At 35.7% G+C, this 22592-nt stretch overlaps 1 protein-coding gene across 1 annotated transcript in view; it reads right to left on the reverse strand.

Moving 5' to 3' along the window:
• Positions 1-316: 316 nt before the first annotated feature.
• The window catches only part of LOC144375737 (oxysterol-binding protein-related protein 11-like), a 116866-nt gene continuing 94590 nt past the window's right edge, over positions 317-22592 (reverse strand). Inside the window, 3 exon segments of the mRNA XM_078041170.1 lie at positions 317-2012; positions 5202-5355; positions 10768-10950. Coding sequence (XP_077897296.1) covers positions 1947-2012; positions 5202-5355; positions 10768-10950 — 403 coding nt within the window. The 3' untranslated portion in view covers positions 317-1946.

Genomic DNA, 22592 nt, shown 5'->3' on the forward strand with positions numbered 1-22592 from the left:
CCCAAGCTGCTAGTATTATAGGCGTGGGCCATTGTGCCCAGCAAACATTTTAGTTTTTGATATAGGGTCTCCCTAAGTTGCCGAGTGAGGCTCACTTCAAACTTGTGATCCTTCTGCCTCAGCCTCCTGAGCTACTAGGAATAGACATAAACAAATCGGCTAAATATTTTACTTTTTCATTAAATTACATGCTAAGCTGGAGATTCCTGAAGGTAAGGATTTAAAGAGAAAAACTGATGGTTCCCCAATGAGCAGGGCAATAATTCTACTAAATGAAACTTCCCTTTTCTTTCTATTCATAAAACAGACAGATGCATCATTGCTCTCTACTTTTATTATTTTTCAATTTTCTCAACACATGAACTGTAGCTCACTTTGAGAGTTTTCAGTGCATTTCACAGCAAAAAATAAAAGGGTATCATTAAAATGGTTGTACACAAAACAATTCTTTTTCTTACAATTTACAATTTGTTGAAAAAATTGTTTTGTAATTTTCATCCTACTATCACCCCTCCAACAGAACACAATTTATCAGAGCACAAAGCTTAAACTTCTTATAATGATGCAATAGACACAGCCATCTACCACGGCTGATGAATAACAGGTACATATTATGCACACTGATTGGAAGACCACATCAGAAGAAACAGAGTAAGGCACCACTCTTGGAAAATTAAGGTAGCTTGCAGTAACAAGTGCTGAGCACCATAAGCAGGTACTCAATAAATACTTGACTGAATGATGAAAACCATAATTAGAGCTATTCTTTTAATTGCCAGCAATTCTTCAACCTCAATAAAATACTGATTTTAAAAAAAATTTGTACCTGAACACAACTTCCTGATATCTTTTTATTTCATACTTTCCTCAGCATTTAAGTTTACTTGAAAATAAAATAAAACCATACATTCCATGTGTTCAGTCACATATACATGTATAACTGAATTACTGACAAATACAAATAGTCATTTGTTTTAACTTTTGAATGAACAGTGGTAAAATAAGCAAACTTATTCAGAGGGATAGTACATAATACTGAATATTAACCTGCAAGTGAAAAAAAGATAAGGAAAAAAAAGTAACAGTTTTATTTTTCAATATTTGCTATTTTCTTTAATGCCTTAGTTCTTAAAAGGCCAAAATCTCATCATATTGACATGAACACATTTAAAAAATTGTCTCTCAAGTGTAATATTTAATAAAACTAGATATTGAAAAATGTTCTGAAATTTTTCAAGTCAAGGTTGTTTTCAAGTATATTAAAATGCTCAGAAGAAAAAATTCTCCATGGTTATAATTCTAATCAATTTATAAATATTCTTTTTAAAAGAGTTCCAACAGAGGTGGATAATGGATAAGTTCCTCAGACACAGGCACACAGTCTTTTTGAAGAAAAAGAATGCCTTGTTACTACAATCTGGTGATTTTTTTTTTTTAATAACACTGATTTCAGGCACAACGGCTGAATCCACTTCTGGGTCATGTTCTTCCTCCTCTTGGTTGGTTTATAAGAGTAGTGAATACTTCAGTTATGGATAGAAAGCAAAACACAAACTCTGGAAGACACTTCACTTTTCACTACAAAGAAATCAAAGTCACTGAGTCCTCACTGTTGTGTGTATCCGCTGCCCCTGTGCAAAAATAGGTATTCAAACAGCTTTAAGGACCAGGAACTAGATGAAAGATTAATCATCTAAAATTCAGGTAAAAGGTTTTAAGATGGTATTGCTCACATCACATGAACAGGTTGGTGAGAGGTCCCTCGTGTTTCTTTAACACTTTGGTCTTGCTGCAGTATAATAGTGCCCAAGTAGGTATATTCAAGTTCAGTTACTTTCTGTCTGTGCAATCAGGAAGCAGGTCACTCAGTGCAATGAATCCAGTCCAGGAAGGTTGAGGGTAAACAGAGAAGAACCTCATTTGGTCAAGTCTTAAAAGAGCATGTGTCACTCTGCTGCTTGTGCTGTTGAAATTACCTTCCAAAGGGGTTTGTGATAAACCCAGCCATCTCCCTGAAATAAGGAGAAGGGGAAGAACAATTCAGCTAATATTTTCAAAATTAAAACCAAAACTAGAACTACATCTTCACTGAAATGGAATTCTATTTTATCATTTAATAAGACAACTTTTTGTGAAGTAATAAAATGTCTGTGCTTAAGATGTCAGTTTAGCTAGAATTGTGTGAGATCTAGTACAGGAGAACCTAGGTTGTGACCTATGGACATTTTTTTTTTTTTTCAGGAGTCACGTGCAGCAATTCTGCCATTTTTGCCAAGATGCTACAGATTGAGGCTCTCTCAATTATGAGCCACAGGTGGATCACAAAGAAATGTCATAAAGATATTAGCTGTTTTCCTATCTGGCATCTATACTACCCAAATGCTGTTTTTTGGTTCTTTCTGACTTTTTTGGGTCCTATGAACAGGATACTGGAAGGAGACAGAGATTCAAAGAGTGAACTAAAAATGGGAGAAGAGTAAAGTGAAGAAAGAAGAGCTATAGTGAATGTGGGCTTTGGCTCACTGGGTAGGAACTTAGAGTTAAGATCAGGGTAGCGAAGATCATAGTTCATTGTTTATAGGACTAGGCAGAGTCAGATGTGAACCTATGTCTATACCCCTGTGTGTTCTTCAATTTATTTGTATTTATTTATTTATTTTAATAGGAGCCAACTCAATTTTATTTAGGAAGTAAGACTAATTTCAAACTGCTCATGGGGGAAGGCTGAGGCTAGTGTTCTACAAACAGAAAGTAACAGAATCCAAAATACAAGCATTTACAAACTAGGAAGTGAAAAATAAATTTTCCTTAATGTAGTAAAAATAATAGTTTGATTTGGAGCTGGGGGCATTTATTCCACAAAAATACTTTATGGTTACTCTGAGATATGCAACTCCATCCTGGCCCTTAGGAATCTTTCTCATATCCTTTGTGTGTTCTACTAATTCATTGCAACAACAAATATTTACAGTTCCAGGTATTGCTGTAGGTGCTTTGGATTCAACAGAGAACAAAAATGGACAACACATTTCTGCCCTCTGGAAGCTTACGTTTGTCTGAGATACAGAAACAAACAACCATTTAATAAATTATGTGAAATGTTTGTTATTAAAATAAAAGAAGGAGTAAGAGAAATCTGGCATGTCCCGTCATGCTAGGAATTAGATGAACTTCATAAATCACAAAGGATGATTTTAGTAATAAATAAAAGCAACTGCAAGGTGGTCTGCAGTGCAAAATTCACGATAAACTATGTGAGTACAAAGTGCTGTTGCTTCACAGTGGTCTCAGCTACCAAAAAATCACCCTGAAAAACTGTGTTTAAGGTTGGGCATGGTGGAACACACCTGTAGCCCCAGGAGCTCCAGAGGCTGCGACCAGATGATCATGAGTTCAAGGCCAGCATCAGCAACTCAGTGAGGTCCTAAGCAACTCATTGAGACTCTGCCTTTTGGATTGTAAAGAATTTTCCTAGGATCTAACTACTAATATTTCTGGTGTATTGGCCAGGATGTGATGACGGTGCTGGTCTTGAGACCTGTGTGGCGGGTGGTTCACGCTGAAGTCCATTGTGCCCCTCAGACCAAACAGGATGGCTCCACCAGAGAATTCTGGGATCTCCTTCACCTAGAGAGCCTGCGCTGGATAGAGCAGCTTCCAGCACCCAGACTCTCCAGTATGTTCCTATAGAACATACCTCTTTAATAATTCCTGTGCATCTCTGGAAAAGGTAAGGTCCCGGGACCCAGGATTATAGAAAGGCCTGTTCCTAAGGACAGAATGAGAGACTGATCACCTCCCAGGGCCACCTGTCAATTTATTTGTATTTTTAAAAACATTTTTTATGTATTTACTCTATTTACCTTCTTCTAAAAAATGATTTAAGGATGGCAATTATTTGGCTCATGTGACAAGGATTCCCTCCTTAACCAAACTAGTCAGGCTCCTTTGAGTTGTCTTCTTGAATAGGCCTCAATCCTTGACCTACTGAGCCCAGTTTTAGCAAAGAATCCTGAGGACCAATTTACTGAGAATACGCCACCCTTGATATCCAATTAAGCCTTCCCACTTCACTCTCAAAAATAAATAAGTACCTCTTAAAAATTTTCCATCCTTCCTTTCACCCCAACTAACTCAAATTCCCCACTTGTTACTACTGTTTTCAAAATTGAGTGCAATCCATCTTCTACTGCACTAATCTTTAAAAAAGAAAATATATATATATATGTATATATATATATATACATATATATATATATTTAGTTGTAGACATACCCAATACCGTTATTTTATTTATTTATTTTTATGTAGTGCTGAGGATTGAACCCAGTGCCTTATACATGTAAGGCAAACGCTCTACCAACTGAGCTACTTGAATAAAGTCTTCCTTCCTATCACAGTAATTTCTCCTTCACAATAGCAACCACAAGGTTGTTAATTAAATCACCTGGTGGATAAATCGTAATTCATGTTGTTCCAAAAAGATGTCAGCTAATCACATTATAGAATGTTAGATTTAGAAGAGAAGACATGCTGTCTGATCACTTCACTTTACAGATGAAGAAATGGAGGCTATGGGAAGCTAAATGAATTGCCCAACTTCATCTAGGAAGGGACAGAGCTCTTTTCAGTAAGTCCTCAAAGGCTGTGCCTTCAAATGCCTGCCCTTGTACACATTTTCTTTTTTGATCTTCACAATGTGCTTATTTACTCACATTTTATAGCTGGGGAAACTTAGCTTAGAAATGGAAAATGAACTATCCAAGGTACATTCTAGGGTCAAACTTAGCATATATACTACCTATTTGTATTACATACAGAAAATTTGAAACATTCACTTAAGAAGATAAAACCGATAGATTCTAATAAAAAGTGTTTAATAGCAAATGGGGGGAAAAATGGAAGATCCATCTATCTATCTATATCTCTCTATTTTATCTCTCTATTCTATCTATCTGTCTATTTATCTCAGAGGGAGAGTAGAGGGACATTAATTTTTAAAAATAAAATGTATAAGTTATGGCTCAGTGGTAGAGCACTTGCCTGGCATGTGTGAGGCCCTGGGTTCAATCCTCAGCACCACATATTAGTAAACAAATTAATAAAATAAAATTTATAAGTGATAGCAATTCAACAAAGCCTGGTAAGCCAAAGTTCTAAGCAGAGATATGAATTTTAGCCTGAATTCCTATAGAACATACCTCTTTAATAAAATATTTGGTTTTCCAAGGTGTGCCTGTTTCAGTACGGTGCCTTTCTTCTGTCCTCTGCCGTTCTTCCAGTGTTCGTTTATGTTCTGTGGCCTTATCAATTTCAGATTCCCTCAGAGAGTCTGTCACATTTTTCCATAATCGCCTAAAATCCAAAAACTGCATATTTCACATTTGTTTTTTAAAAGATAATTAAATAGGGTGATAGCCTCAAAATTACAATGATTTCTAAAAATTACATTTGCTAAATCAAATCTGCAATTTTATGCCTATGAGTTACCACAGTACTGACACTATGGCCCTAAGGTTGATATTCAGGTTGCTTTTGCTTCTTTTAAAATTAAAACTAATTTTCTTTCTTTCCTCTCTTCTTTTCTTTCTTTTTGGTACTGTGGACTAAACCCAGGGGTGCTTTATCACTGAGCCACATCCCTATCCCTTTCTGTTTTACTTTGAGACAGGGTCTAAGTTGCTGGAGTTGGCTTTGAACTTACAATCCTCCTTCCTCAGCCTCCTGATCTGCTGAGATAGGGGTGCACCAGTATGCCTCACCCATTTGTATTTTTGAACATGATGAAATATCAGGACTGGTTTTCAGTAATGTACAAAAGTCAGTGTTGCACAGTGGTCTTTGAGAGAAGCAAACTAATGAGGGGAATCCTATGAGTGCTTCAACTTATTGCCTAGAGAATTTACAGGCCATAGGAAGGGAGAAGTTGAAACCTCAAGCAAATGAAAAACATCAGAACAACTCTTTCAGGGAAGAATAGTCTGTTCAATAAATGGTGCTGGGACAACTGGACATGCATGCAAACAGCTGAACTCATTAGATCCTCATATCACACCACTGATAGAAATTAACTCAAAGAGGATTACAGACTTCAATGTAAGGCTTCTAATATTAAAACACCAAAGAGAAGCTTATAGGAGAAAATCTTTGAGACTTCAAGAGATTTCTTAGGTACAATTCCAAAACCACAATTCATAAAACCCATTGATAATACTACCTTATCAAAAGTAAAAACTTATATTGAAAAAACATAATAAAAAAATGCTGAATGCAGTGGTGCATGCCTGTAATCCTGCAGCTTGGGCGGGTGAGGCAGGAGGATTGAAATTTACAGGCTTCAACAACTTAGTGAGATGCTAAGCAACTTAGAGAGACCCTGTCTCAAAATAAAAGGCAAAAAAAGTTGGAGATGTGGCTCATGAAGTGCCCCTGGGTTCAATCTCACCGACCAGTCACATACAAAAAAGAAGAGTAGGAGACTAGGAAAAAAGTTGTAGAATACATATACAATAAAGAATTTTAATCTAGAATTTACACAGATCTCCTACAACCCCAAAGGAAGACAGACAATTCAATAGAAAAAATGGGTAAAATATATAAAAACACATTTCATAATGAAGAGAGATGGCTAACAAGTCCTTGAAAATATGGCCAATACCATTCATTAATCATTAGGGAAATTAAAACCATTTTTATTTCATACCACTAGAATGGGTATAAGAAATAATACAGCCCGGTGCAGTGGTGCACACCTGTAATCCCAGCGGTTCAGGAGGCTGAGCCAGAAGGATTGCAAGTTTAAAGCCAGCCTCAGCAAAAGTGAGGCATAAACAACTCAGTGAGTCACTGTCTCTAAATAAAATACAAAATAGGTTTAGGGATGTGACTCAGTAGTGACTGAGTGCCCCTGAGTTCAATCCCCAGGACCAAAACAAACAAACAAACAAACCCCCAAACAAACCAAATAATACAGACTCTATAGCATAGATATGGAGAAATTAGAACCTTAAACATTGCTGGTAGGAATGTAAAATGGTATAGTTATTTTGGAAAATAGTTTGGCAGTTTTTCCAAAGTTTAAAACATAAAACTACCATACAACCCAGCAACTGTACGGGTAGTATTTATCAAGGAAAACAAAGTGTATTCACACAAATTTGTACAAAGTTTCCACAACAATATTATTCATCACAGCTTAAAACTGAAAATGTCTATCAACTGCTGAATAGATATGTAAAAGATAGAATATCCACACAATGGGATACACATAGTTTAGCAATAAAAAGGAGTGAACTGATACATACTACATCACGGATAACCCTCAAAAATATTATGCTAAAGAAAGAAGGCAGAGCATAACAGATGGCATACTGATTATAGGATTCTATTTATAGAAAATATATAGAAAAGACAAATTTACAGAGATAGAAAGTAGATTAGTGATTACATGGATCTGGGGATAAGAATGAAGTTAACTGTAAATGGGTGAGAAGTACCTTAAGGTAGGAGGAAAAGATTATAAAAATGATTATTGTAATGATTGTACCACCCAGGAAAGTTACCAATACAGTTGAATCTATAATGAAACAGGTTAATAATTTTATAATTTATAAAACGTATCTTTATATATGAAGTTGTGTTTTTAAAAAAATGTGGAAATACATATCTTTATATATAAAGTTGTGTTTTTTGAAAAATGTGGAAATTTTAATGTCAAAGTACTTTTCAAAGTAAGGACTACTACTGACAGAAGAATATTTTATAATGATCAAGGATCAATACATCAAGAATACAAACCAATTATCAATGTGTACACCCCTAACAATAGGGTTTCCAGTAAAATAAAGTAACTTGCAGAACTGTAAGGAAAAATATTTAATAATAATCGGAATTTCAATAACTGATCTCAGTTGACAGAATAAATTACAGTAAGGATATAGAGAACATGAAAATTACCGCCTATTTGCTTGACCTAAGTAACATTAATAGGACACTCACCCAATATCAACAGAAAGCACATTTGTGTCAAGTACACATGAAACAGTTACCAACATAGAAAACATTCAGGGTCATAAAACAAATCTAAGGGGCTGGGGGTTATGGCTTAGTGGTAGAGTGCTTGCCTAGGATGTGCAGGTTCAATCCTCAGCACCACATAAAAATAAATAAAGATGCTTTAAAAAAAATCTAAAGGATTAAAAACAAATTTAAAGTATTAAATCATACAAAGTACATTTGTTATGGTTTGGATGTGAGATATCCCCCAAAGCTCACATGTAAGACAATGCAAGAAGGTTCAGTGGAAAAATTATTATGTTGTGAGAATCTTAACCCAATCAGTGATTAATTAATCCCTTGATAGGGATTAACTGAGTGGTAAACTGAAAGGGTAGGGTGTGGATGGAGGAGGTGAGAATTGGGGACATGTCTTTGGGGTATACATTTGTATATGGCAAGTAGAGTCCTCTCTACTTCCTATACACGTGAGCTGCTTCCCTCTGCCACACTATTCTGCCATGATGTTCAGCCTCACCTTGAGCCCTGAAGAATGAAGCTGGCCTTCTATGGACTAAGACCTCTGAAACTGTGAGCCCTCATATAAACATTTCCTCTGCTACAACTGTGTTGGTTATAGTGGTGAAATAGCTGACTAAAACAACAATCTTTGACCAAAATAAAATTAACTTAGAAATGAATAATGAAAAGATTTCTGGAAAACCTCCAAGTATTTGGAAATTATCAATCATATTTTAAAATAATTTCATAAGTCAAAAACAAATTTAAAAAAAAGGACCTGGGGACATAGCTCAGTGTAGAGGACTTGCCTAAAGTGTGTGAGGCCCTAGAATCAATCCTCAGCACTGCATAAAATCAGTCTATCAATCACTCATGAGGGAAACCAGAAAATATTTCAAAATGAAAACATCAAAACTTGTAGAATATAAATAAAACAGTCCTTAGAGGAAAATATATAGCATTAAATGTTTAAGAAAGAAAAAAAAAAGAAAACCAACTCAAGGGTTAAACTCTGGCCTTTTGTACATAAATTTTTAACTTAACATAACAAGATTCAACTGTTTATTTATTGTCTATTTGTGTCTGTTGTTTTCATGCTACAACATCAGAGTTAAATATTTGTGGCAGAAGCCATCTGGCCCTTAAATTTATTCTTTATTATTTTACAGGAAAGGTTTTCTCACCACTGGTTTAACGGCCAGTTTAAGTAATTAGAAAAAAATACTAGCAAATGATGACCAAGTAGAAAAAAAGTGAAATAAAAAAGAGCAGAAACCAATTTTTAAAAACACTTAAAAATCAATGAAACTGCCAGGCACAGTGGGACATACCTGTAATCCCAGAGGCTCAGGAGGCTAAGGCAGAAGAATATGACTACTTGCATTTATTTTATTGATTAATTTTATCTCTTTAAATGGTTTCTCTCCCCAGTGGGCATTTCTTTCTTTCTTTTTTTTTTGTTCTACTTAGTTGTATTTGATAGCAGAATGCATTTCAATTTATCATACACAAACAGAATGCAACATTTCAATTCTCTGGTTGTATACATTGTAGAGACCCACCATTCATGCAATCATACATATACTTGGGGTAATGATGTCCATCTCATTCCACCATCTTTCCTACCACCATAACCCCTCCCCTTTGCCCAATCCAAAGTTCCTCCATTCTTCCCATGCCCCGCCCCCATCACAGATCAGCATCCACTAATCAGAGAAAACATTCAGCCTTTAGTTTTTGGGATTGGCTTATTTCACTTAGCATGATATTCTCCAACTCAATCTATTTACCTGTGAATGCCATAATTTTATTCTCTTTTAATGCTGAGTAATATTCCACTGTGGTATATATACCACAGTTTCTTTATCCATTCGTCTATTGATAGGCATCTAGGTTGGTTCCACAGTTTAGCTACTTGAATTCAGCTGCTATAAACATTAGTATGGCTGTGTCACTATAGTATGCTGATTTTAAGTCCTTTGGGTGTAGATTGAGGAGTGGGATAGCTGAGTCAAATAGTGGTTCCATTCCAAGTTTTCTGAGGAATCTGCACACTGTTTTCCAAAGTGGTTACACCAATTTGCAGTCTCACCAGCAATGTATGAGTGTACCTTTTCCCCCACATCCTCTCCAACACTTATTATTGCTTGTATTCTTAATAACTGCCAATCTGACTTCCCCAGTGGGCATTTCTGTATCTGTGAATTATCCTTCTGTATTATTTGTCCACTTTCCTATTGAGGTGTCCTCCTTTTTGCTAATGATTTGTAAGAGCTTTTATGATGATGATAGTAATCCTTGATTCTTTAATGTTAATATTTTTGTTCAGTTTAGTAAGAGCTTTTATGATAATGATAGTAATCCTTTGATTCTTTCATGTTGTTAATATTTTTGTTCAGTTTACAAATATTTGATATAATGCATTAGTTGGTAAGAGGTTTAAATGCATCAGATCACTTCAATCCTTTTAATTTAGATGAGAAGGAAGCTGATGCAAACTGGTACAGTGACTTATCTGAGTTAACAAATTATTTAAAAGGCCTAGATTAAGATCCAGAGCTTCTGAGTTTCCTGGATGGAAGCAAAGACAATGTACTGGGGGTGGGATTGTGACTTAGTAATAGAACACTTGCCTAGCATGTGTGAAGCACTGGGTTTGATTCTCAGCACCATATATAAATAAATAAAATAAAGGCCCATCAACAACTAAAAATATATATATTAAAAGAAAAAAAAAAAAGGATGACATACCTGGATTCAAATGGATCCTGCTTCTCCAGCGGTCTTACTCTTTTCTTTGTTATGGCCAATTTAGTCAGGTCCACATACTTTGTCTCTCCATTGCTATAAGTGAACTCGAGAACACTATTCTATTCTCCTTGCACTCTGCATACCACAGTGTTGGTAATGTTATGCTTTACTTCAGCTGTAACCCTAGAAGCAGACAGAAAATAAAGATATATTCTATTAAGTGATAAGTGATACTAAATTGATTTCTTAGGTTCTGAGCCCAAGAACACAGCCTGCATTTTCAGTTTAAAAAAGTTATAGAGCTCATTTAAACTAGTAGGCATCAAATAAACTCCTTGTAAATTTCATAATACTTTCCTAGATAATTTCTTTTCAAACATCAATTTTAGTCTTTAGATAGAATATTAGGCATCAAGGCCAGACATGGTGGCATACATCTGTAACCCTTGTGGCTCGGGAGGCTACAAAAGAAGATCTCAAGTTCAAGGAAGCCTCAGCAACTTAGTGAGCCACTGTCTCAAAAAATAAAAAGTGCTGGAGATGTGGCTCAGTAGTAAATTGCCCCTGGGTTAAATCAACAGTGCCCGCTGCAAACCTCCAAAAAGAATAATAGGCATCAAACCACAGACTTCATTACCATAAATAAAGTATGATCTTAACATTTCCTTCTGTATTACAGTCTAAAATGTTTGGACACTATAATCTATTCAATTTATTTTTACGAGTCCTATTTAAAAATCTGGAGTTCTGGATATATCAAGTTTTGTATTTAAACCAAATGTTATGGTTTAGGTGTCAGGTTTCCCCCCAAAAGCTCATGTGTGAAACAATTCAAGAAAGTTGAGAATTGAAAGGATTGGGTTAGGAGAGCCTTAACCTAATCAGTGAATTCATCCCTGACTGGAATTAACTAACTGAGTGGTAAACCGCAAGGTGTTTAATTAGGAGGTGGGTAATTAGGACTGTGCCTTTGGGGTTTATATTTTGTCTGTGGAGAGGAAACATCTCTCTCTCTCTCTGATCATTACATCCTGAGCTGTGTTCCCACACGACATACTTTCTGCCGTGATGTCCTGCCTCATCTCAGGTGCCCAAGAAATGGAGTTGACCACCTATGGACTGAGACCTCTGAAACCCAGAATCCCCAAAATAAATTAAAAAAAAATTTATTTATGTGGTGCTGAGGATCGAACCCAGGGCCTCACACATACTAAGTCAGCGCTCTACTGTTGAGCCACAACCCCAGCTCCCCAGATAAACTTTTCCTCCTCTAATTGTTTTCATCAGGTCTTTAGATCACAGCCCTGAAAAAGCTGACTAAAACACCATATAAGCATAATTTTAAATTAAACGTAGAATCTAGACAAATCAATAAGTACAGAAAATATAAAAGGATACATTAAACATTTTTAAGTCCTTTGTCTAAAACAGAAAAATTAAAAATGCACTGTTGTATAAAAAATTTCACTATCAATATAAAACTCAGAGAGACCTTAAACACTGTTGATCAATTTAATGAAGAATTATCTGGCTGTTTAACAAAAAGACAGTTGTACTGATGCAGCTTAAATGAAGGCTAGAATAGGAATAGGCCTAATTATTTTTTTATTATGGCATTATCGTTATACATAATTGTCGAGTTCTTTTCTTTTTGGGGGATGGGGTTGGTACTACGGATTAAATACAAGGGTTCAGGTGCACTACCACTGAGCTATTATCCCAGTCCAGTCTTTCTTTTTTAAAGGGAGGGTGTTGCTAAATTGCTAAGACTGGGTCTATAATTTTTAATGATATATTAGGACACAGATCAGATTAGATAGGGTCAGATTAGATAGAAGAGGGTCAAAACTCAGGCAACAATGGCAAAGGTTAAGATATAATTAGTGTTCCAGAGATTATATGGTTTATCTGGTTTCAAAAGGAACTTAACAGACCAAAGGCATCAGTACAGGACATTTGAGCATTTGTTAGGTATAAGCCAACAGAACACGAAAGACAAAGTGGAATTTAGGGAGCCCACAGTTTTTAGTCAGTTTGTAAGCAAACTCAGAGCTCAAAGAAGAGGTATGAAGAGATCAACAAATAAATGACCCAAGAGCCGAAACTTAGAGATCAAGGTATAAAAGGGCTTAGAATGCAAGAGCAAACCAAATATTCAAAATCAAAAGGAGTAATTGTAAGTCACTGGACATATCATGACTATCATCTGTTTGCTTACCATAAGGTGGGAACTTTGGGGTTGTGCTTTGAGGTATATGAACTTAAATAATTGCACTGCTAAGGATTTCTTGACAGACTGAATGTTTCTCATGATGTTCTTCCAATTCTGATCCCACTTGCCAATATCCTCCACTTCCTTGAAAACTTATCTCTAACCAAATAGCACATGAGATGACACTGCACACATATGTTTTCCCTTCTCCATCCAACCTAGAATTACATTTTCAGAACTGAGGAATAATAATCTATTTCTTACTTGTCTTACTTGATCTTTTTTTTTTTTTTTTTTTTTTTTAAGACAGGGTCTTGCTAATGCTGTTCACACTGGAATCAAACCATTCCTGCTTCAGTCTCCCAAATAGCTGGGTCTACAGGTGAGCATGACCACACCTGGGTTACTTGGTCTTTCTTTTACTGCCATTATCCTTATCTCTCACAAGCCTTTCCACTGAATAAATAATCAGGTCTTTGCTCATAAATGCTGGGTTATAGAGTGCTTAGAGCACATGCATAGCAAAAGCAGCACAAAGAGAACTGGGGCAGGGGACAGAAGCCACACATACCAGAGGCAGGTTGTGAGGAACCCTGCAAAGGAACACAAGAAGAAAGAAGGACTTCACCTCAATTTACTAAAAACAATTCTTCACAATCATTTAATAAAGTGTTAACAAGCTTCTATAAGGTACCAGAAAGAAAATTCTTTGGATTCTCAGGTCAGACTCTTCACAGCTACTAAACTTTATCACTGTAGAATGAAAACATTCAGAGATGTCAAGTAAAATAACGGACGAGGCTATGTTCCAATAAAATATGTATTTACACAAACATATCAGACCAGATTTGGCTGAAAGGCTATAGACTGCCACCCTCTGGTCTAAATTCAAAATACACAAAGAACTTCCACAACGATTTTCATCTAACTCATTTTACATACCAACATACTAATCCCTCTACTTGAAACGTCTTTCCTTTCTGGTTATAATCCTAGAATATCCTTCAAGACTCAATTCAAGCACCACCTTTCTTTATAAGCCATATCTTCTGGCCTAAGCCCATACTAATCATATGGTACTGTTATTCTGAGTTTGCCATACCCTCCCAAAAGACTATGTGCTCTCATCAAGCATGGGATGGGTTTCATCTCTGACTGCCCAATTAGTACTTAGCAGAGTGTCTAGTAAATAGGTGTTTAATAAATGTCTCAATTGATGAATGAGAAGATTAATTCTCAAAGAGCTTAAAAGATATGTTCAAATTAATATCACCACCCAGAATGAGTAAGTGGGAACAAAAACATACACAAGAGGTCAGTGTTTCTGGCATTTGCTGAACATTTACAATAGGCTAACATTTTACATAATTTATTTTTCAAGGCTTATAACTATTCTATTTCTGTAGATGAGGAAACAAAGGCTCAAAAATTTAGATTAATGGCCCCAAATCACACAGCTAGTAAACAGTAGAGTCAGGATTTAAATATAGATCCAAATGAACTCTAAAGTTCAAGTCTTTACAATACTTGGAGGTACAAGTTTCCTCAAAACAACTTGACCTCAAGACTGACATAACCATGGTTTTGTAGCAGTGATATTTGAGAATTATTTTACAAGACAAAGGGAAATTAGAGAAATACCCAAAGAAATGAAGTTCAGCTCTGCTCACAGCCAACCTTTGCTTCTTCATAGTAGTCTGGGCTTCCTGCCTAAACACACAGTATAAAGTTTAGGAATTTAGGGCTGGGGTTGTGGCTCAGTGGTAGAGTACTTGCCTCACAAGTGTGAGGCACTGGGTTCAATCCTAGCACCACATAAAAACAAATAAAGGCACTGAGTTCATACACAACTTAAAAAAAAAAAAAGTTAGTTTATGCAAATGTTTCCTAATCTTGGGAGAAATGAGAAAAATTTTGCAATTCTTTAAAAGCATTACAGTCCAAGCAAAAAGATCATGGTATATGAATCAGAGAGACTAGTTCTGCTGAGGGCCTTAAAGAGTCTCAATTTCCTCATCTATAAAATGGACCTCTCCCTCAACAAGGCTGAGAGACTTTAGATAATGTTTATATAAAAAAAATTATTTACTTGTTTTAAGTATATTTTTACATGTGGCCACTCAGGCAACAAAAAGTTAAAGCTGGGATCAAAAGCTGTGGTTTTTCTGGCATGTCAACTTTGATATGTCTTTTCATGCTAGGCTCTGTGATTCTTAAGAATAGCCATTTATCTTACCTGACAATAACTGGGTTATTAGTTTTTTAGCTTTATACATGACTGTTACGGTTTGAAATGAATATACTTCAAATAAATTCTACTCTTCATTTAACCATTGCTTTTGATAAGTATCTTTATGAAGGCAAACATGATTTTAAGAAACAATTTGATCGAATGGCTAAGTATACATTATAAAACAGTTCTATAAACTTCCAAAACCAAAGGCAAACATTCAAATAAAGACATTAAATAACTCTAACAAGTTGAGACGTTGGCTACTCATGAGTACTATTAAGATGCTAACATTTTAATACACCCACTATGAGGTAAGTTCTCAAAACTGGGGATCACTTATTGCAGAGACAACTGACAGGTCCTCTTTTTTAAAAAATATATTTTTTTTAATAGTTGGACACAAAACTTTTATTTATTTATTTTTATGTGGTGTTGAGGATTGAACCCAGTGAGTGCCTTGCACATGCTTAGGTGAGTGCTCTACTGCTGAGCCACAACCCCAGCCCCTGATAGGTCCTCTTTATTAAAAAGATTCAATGATTTCTAAAGCATGTAAATCTTGTAACAATGAATGAGACAGAACAGAGAATGTACTATCCTCAAGATACTTACCAAAAAGCTAAATTTTAAACCATTATCCTATTCATCGCTAAAGCGAGGATAAATGATAACAAAGCAGTTGCCTTCTCACTTTCTTTTTTTTTAAAATTTTTTTTTTTTTTAGTTTTAGGTGGACACAATATCTCTATTTTTTATTTTTATGTGGTGCTGAGCATCAAATCACACATGCCAGGCGAGCGCACTACTACTTGAGCCACATCCCCAGACCCTGCTTTCTCACTTTCTAATAGACAACTAGAACTTGTCTATTTCTGAAAATTCCACAACCTTTTACATTTTTGAGACTCCATACTCTTATGGAAGGGTAACTACACTTTATGAAAAAGTATTGAAGAAGACACTATCTGTTATGTCATTCAATGCCACTATGTAAGCATATGTGTAACAAACTTCGTTGGAGTCAGTGCCAGAAAAATAGCTGATCTTTCTTGAAAAAGTGATATGCTTCCTTTATCAGAAAATGAGAAGTATGTTGAGCATCATGTTTCTTTCTTTTTTTATTTTTTTTCCTTAGTTGTAGTTGGACACAATATTTTATTTATTTATTTTTATGTAATGCTGAGGATCAAGCCCAGTGCCTTGTGTGTTCTAGGTGAGTGCTCTATGCTGAGCCACAACTCCAGCCCTCATGTTTCTTTTTTTAACAGATGAGTCAGAGCTAAAACTTATTTTAGGTACGGCAATTATCTAATCCTAGCTTCACAGTATGTCTGTCCTTTGCTATCTTTATGGTTATTATAATGACAGACTTTATTTCTAACTGTCTATTATATGAGTTTTCCCTAAAAATGCTTTCCATGAGAAGTATCCTGGGTTTTAACAGGAAACTGAAACTTCCTGAGGGCAGAGAGAGTATTTATTTCTCCATATCTCTAGTACACAGTTATATATACATAAATCATCCTAAAATCTTGATGATACTATACCATACGATACATATTTTACTTTCAGATAATTATCATATATATAATAATCATCCTAAGCAAACATGGAAAATGGGACCAGAAAATGGATAGGAAACCATGAATATTAAGTAGGCTCACTTGGTCACATCAGAGATAGCTGTGGAAAATGAGGAAGTAAGGGAAGTCAGGTGGAATATATTTATACCAAATACAGATAGCAGATAATGCATCTGCTCCAATTGCAGACAGCTATAAAAAACTAGGCTATCTCTAAGGAGGGAGGTATGACCATTAAATAAAGGCATAAAAGAAGTTACAAATTTTGTAAAATCAAATAAGAAAAGGTGTTAAGAATCGGAAACTATTTCTAACATCAACCTTGTAAAATCACTCGTTTTCAGAGATGGCAGAATAGAGAAGATGAGGAAACTTTGGAATCAGCTATAATTATTCCTTAAAGAATTGGGGAAACAGTGAGTATATGAATGCCAAGGAGAGAAAGAGGATGCTTGCATGCACACTATCCTGGAAGAAAGTGTTACACTTCCAATTTATAAGACCAACAAATGTGCATTGAAGATAAATGGTAGGGAAGGTAAAGAAGCCAATAAGGTGGTAAATGATAACAAATAAACAAATAAGGAGGTAAATATAATATCTGCTCATTAACAAAAATAAGGATGTCCACCTGATAATATTAATGATTTTGGTTGTAAGCATGTCTTTTTTTTTTTTTTTTTTGGCAGTCCTAGGATTGAACTCAGGGCCTCCTACATGCTAGGCAAGTGCTCAACCACTGGGCTACATCCCCAGCCTTTATTCGTAGTCTTTAAAAAAAGAAATAAAGGGCTGAGGATGTGGCTCAAGCAGTAGCGCGCTCGCCTGGCATGCGTGCCGCCCGGGTTCGATCCTCAGCACCATATACCAACAAAGATGTTGTGTCTGCCGAGAACTAAAAAATAAATATTAAAAATTCTCTCTCTCTCCTCTCTCACTCTCTCTTTAAAAAAGAAAAACAGATATCAAATGCCAGTAAAGGCTAGGTGTGGTAGTACACTCTTGAAATCCAAGCTCTTCAGGAGGCAAAGGGAGGAGGTTCATAAGTTCGAGGCCAGTCTTAACAATTTAGCAAGACTGTCTCAAAATAAAAAAGACTGAAGATGTAGCTCAGAGCTACATATATCCCCAGTACAATTCAATCCCCACTACAGTACAGCTTTTAGAATGCTTGCTTTGGGATGATGCCTCTAGAAACCTAACTTCAAGTTGCCAGGATGGGAAAAGCCCAAGTCACATGGGAAAGTTCATGTAGGTCCTCTGAATGACAGCCCCAGCTACCCACTTGGCCAAAGGCCAATCAACTACCTCTCATGTGAGTCAGCTACCTTAGATCTCCAGCCAGGTTGAATCTTTAGATGACTGAAGCCCCAGTTAACAACTGGCAACAACCACATGAAATTTGCCAACTGGAATAACTCAGTTGAAGTCTACGCGACCCTCAGGATTATGAGAGATAATAACAAATTGTTGTTTTAAAGTTTATTAGTAGCTGTAGATAACCAGGACATCAGCCTAAGTTACTATGGACACCTTGTTTTCCCCTCCACATCCTTTTAGTTACTTCTTGAAGTCTCTCAATTCTGAATGCCCAACTGCTATCCTAACTTCTAATCTCAGCTCACTACCCACCCCCACTCCATTCTACACCTGCCACAGAAGCAGAACTTAAAAACCAAGAGCAAATTTCTATGCAGGATAATTTTCCAGAAGGAGTTACCAATCATAGCAAAGATAAGATCTGAAGGGATGAATTCTGATTCTCTACATTAGGGAGTCCTAGAAATATATTCATTTCTTGTAATTTATATATATCATAATTTAAGGTAATATAAAACAATGACTCATGTAAAAGGTTTGGCTCTTTTGAATTTAGGGAAAAAAGTTGAGCTTAAAACGATAACTAAGTTCTTTTTAGTGGCATATTTTCCCAAGTTACTATTATTTGCCCTTTATTTTATTTTATACCAGGGATTGAAACCAGGAATGCTTAACCACTGAACCATATCTCAATACTTTTTTGTATTTTATTTAGAGACAGCTAAGTAGCTCAGGGTTTTGCTAAGTTCCTGAAGCTGGCTTTGAACTCACAATCCTTTTGTCTTAGCCTCCCGTGCCACTGGTATTACAGGCGTGCGCCACCACACCTGCTACACCTAAGTTCTTATAAAGGGATACTTGCATAAATACAAACAATATATCAAGTGTTCAAAATGTAACTAAGGGTTAAAAATTAATCAGAATAGCTATGTAGTTAAGTTGTTGGAAAAGAAGAAAATTCTAACATGCAATAGAGGTTAACACTATGGGTACTAAATGTGGGAAAAGAATATCAAAGAATTCCTTTGTGCAAATACAAATGAATATTTGTGGACAAGGCTTTAAAGCTTATTTCCTTCTTAGTAGATTTAGAATAGGAAAAGTACCTTTGGAATTGAAGTTTCCATTCATGGCTCAATATTAGTGCAACACATGATAACCCATAGGATGGAATAAATCTTAGAAATCCTTAAGAAGGATTTTCTCTCTTAACTGACCAGTAGAGGTCACAGGAGAAAAACCTTATGAGGAATTATAATGATTGAAGAATTTTACAGTCATTATTTACACCACATAGATATGAGAGAACTCACACCGGAGAAAATGCCTATGGAAAAGCTTTATTTTTATTTTAAAAATTTATAAAAATAAAGTACATTCATACTTTGGTTTGGTTTTGTGTTGGTGCTGGGGCTCAGACCCAGAGCACCTCATTCATACCAGGCAAGTGCTCTACCACTCAGCCACAACCCCAGCCCTCATTAAGCATATTGGGGAAAAACTAACTAAGGTGGAAACTGAAAGGCAACTCTCATTGTGCATTTCTTCAATAACATGAAAGAATTTTTACTGGACAAAAACTCAAGAAAGGTGTTATGTGTGACCTTTAATCAATATCCCGCCCTTAGATAACATAATTCATACGAGAGAAAATCCTAAAAATGTATTAAGTGTGGTTCTTCTTTTACAACACCAACACCAAAGAGTTCATGCTGGAGAGAAAACATGTCTTATTAATGTTGGAGAGTACTCAACCAGAGATTTAGCTTAATGCTAAAACAGGAAAATTCATATAGTCCAGAAACTCTAAATATGTAATGAATGTGGTCAAGGCTTCAGTCAGAGAGCTCCAGCTTCATTGATATCAGAAAACTCAAGTAGGGAAATGCTATTTCTTTTTATTTTTTTCCACTTTGATAGTTGCTATTATTTTATTTTTTACATGAAATGCTTTTATGTTAGACATGCAAGAAAAGCTATTCAGGATCTACTAATTTAAAGCAAGCAGCTCTATAACAGATAACAAAAGCAACAACTTGTTACCACTCAGCATAGCATCCAGGCATGAGACAATGCATATTTATGCAGCATTAGATCCAAAGGAAAAAGATATTGCAGGGTGGGATGGGATGGAGGGAAAAAATGGAAATGAAACATCAGAGTTTCCCAATGCTTCAAATGTAGTGCATTACAGCAAGAATGGTAAGAATGGAAATAATGGATCTATATACCTCCCTAATACAATGTTTGTGGTAGATCTTCTTTCAGTGGTAAACCAGTTTGAGTTTCTTCTATAGTTACTGTGTAATAAGAAGTTACTGAACACAGGCTTAAAACTCTCTAGGTAAAAACAATAAATAATCTGGTTATTTTCCTTTTATAATAATTATGCTTCAATTTTCATTAAAAGCATATATAGGGGCTAGGGCTATAGCTCACATGGTAGAGTGTTTGCCTAACACTGGGTTTGATCCTCAGCACCACATAAAAATAAATTTAAAAAAGAAAGGTATTATGTCTATCTATAAATAAAAATATTCTAAAATAAGCATATATAGTATGATCAATGTTAAAAATTTTTGTATTCAGAAACAAAACTATAAATTAAAATAAAAATAAAGCACTAAACATTTAAATGAAGACTTAACATATAAGAAAACAATTAACTAGGAAAATATATACATTTAAGGGGCTGCACTTTGGGACATCCTCTCTTGGGACCTGATGGCTTCTGCAGGCTGTGCATCCTGCCAGGTGTGTGTGTGTGTGTGTGTGTGGGCAGGATATTATGCCTCAGTGCCTCATTGTCCCCCAGCACATCTGGAACAGGGATTGGGACGCTGGCAGCATTGAGCTCTGAACCTTGGAGCACATCTTCGACCCATGGAAAACTGTTTCAACAGCTGCAATGCAGAAATACCCAAAATGTATGAACCCGAATGTGGTTGGAATTGATGTGCTAGACAGGCATACAGATCCCTCTGGAAAACTGTGTAGCCATAGACTTCTCAGCACAAAGTCAGGACTGCCTTTGACCCTGAAGTCTCTTATTGGTGCAGCAAGAACCAAATCATATCTGCAAGAACATTCTGTAGTTGATCCAATATTTGCACAGTAAGATTCAAGAAGCTGAGGATGTAATTAAATGGTAGAGACCTGGTCTGTGCAAGGCCCTGTGATCCTCCTGGCTCAGCTTCCTGAGTTGCTGGGATTATAGATGTGCTCTACCATGCCTGGTTATAAAGACCTTTACTATATAATTGAGCAAGTACTTCAGACTTCTACAGTAAGATTAATGACAAGACAAAGATTAGATCAGAAAATAAAAGTAAGTATGCAGTAAATATTACTGATAAAAAATCTAAATCATTTTGTCTTCAAGAAGCATAAAATCCTACTTTGGGTACAGCCAGAGAAGTCAAATATTGTTTTCGATTGTATACAATGAATTGAAGAACATTCTGCTGTCAGGTATAACTGATTAGAACAAATAAATACATTAAAAAAAAAAAAAGGCATACAGTAGGCGTTGGGGATTTAGCTCAGTGGCAGTGAGCTTGCCTAGCACACATGCAAGGCCCTGAGTTTGGTCCTTGGTCCTTAAGAGTTTTTTTAAAAAAGCATAGACTATTTTACTGAGTAAAAAGATCATTATTTACTTAATATGTCATCAATATCTTCAGTTTATTCTACTTTTATAGGTTTATTGTAATATAATTTACATGTAACAAATACTCATATTACGTGTATAGCCTGATTAATGCTGATAAATGTACACAGTGGCTAAATTACCACAATTATCTGCATCTAGAATATTTTCACTACCACTTGGGTGGTACCAAAAAGAAAATGCCTTTGAATGCTAGCTGGCAAAAAATATTGTGTGGAATTCTTACATCAGGATTAAAAGAAATCATGGTAAGGGCTTAATGAGAATATAAACAAACATACTTAATTTGAAAGTTAAAGAAATGATGGTACGTTTATAGATTTTTAGTTAGATACAATTAAATGTTCTGACACGAATTTCCATGTATGTTGGTGTTTACAATCTTCAGTACTTCCTTCTAGGCTGATCACCACTGTACACTGTACAATGCTATTAAAGTCTACTGATCTACTCCCACATGTGCCTCTAGGATTTTCATTTCAGTTACGTGGGTAAAACATGCTAATAGCAAAACTACCTCTTGGTTCTTCATGTTACCAGTGACTATTAAAAAAATAAAGATATTAAACTCACAGAAGAGAAAAATGAGAGCCCACAATAGCTGTACTGAAACTTATGAAGGGCTATGCTAGAGAAGAAAGGAGATATCAATCGTGTACAATCTAAAATCTCAAATCCAATGTTCATATCTAAGAAGTTCACTAGTAGTGTTAAAGGATTATTATGAATAGCTACAGTTTGACAGTGCAGACAAGACTCTATCTCTCAGAGGAAAGAAACTCATACTCAATCCTATTTCCCAAGAAA

The sequence above is a fragment of the Ictidomys tridecemlineatus genome, chromosome 3 (assembly GCF_052094955.1).
Source record: "Ictidomys tridecemlineatus isolate mIctTri1 chromosome 3, mIctTri1.hap1, whole genome shotgun sequence".
NCBI classification, from domain to species: Eukaryota; Metazoa; Chordata; class Mammalia; order Rodentia; family Sciuridae; genus Ictidomys; species Ictidomys tridecemlineatus.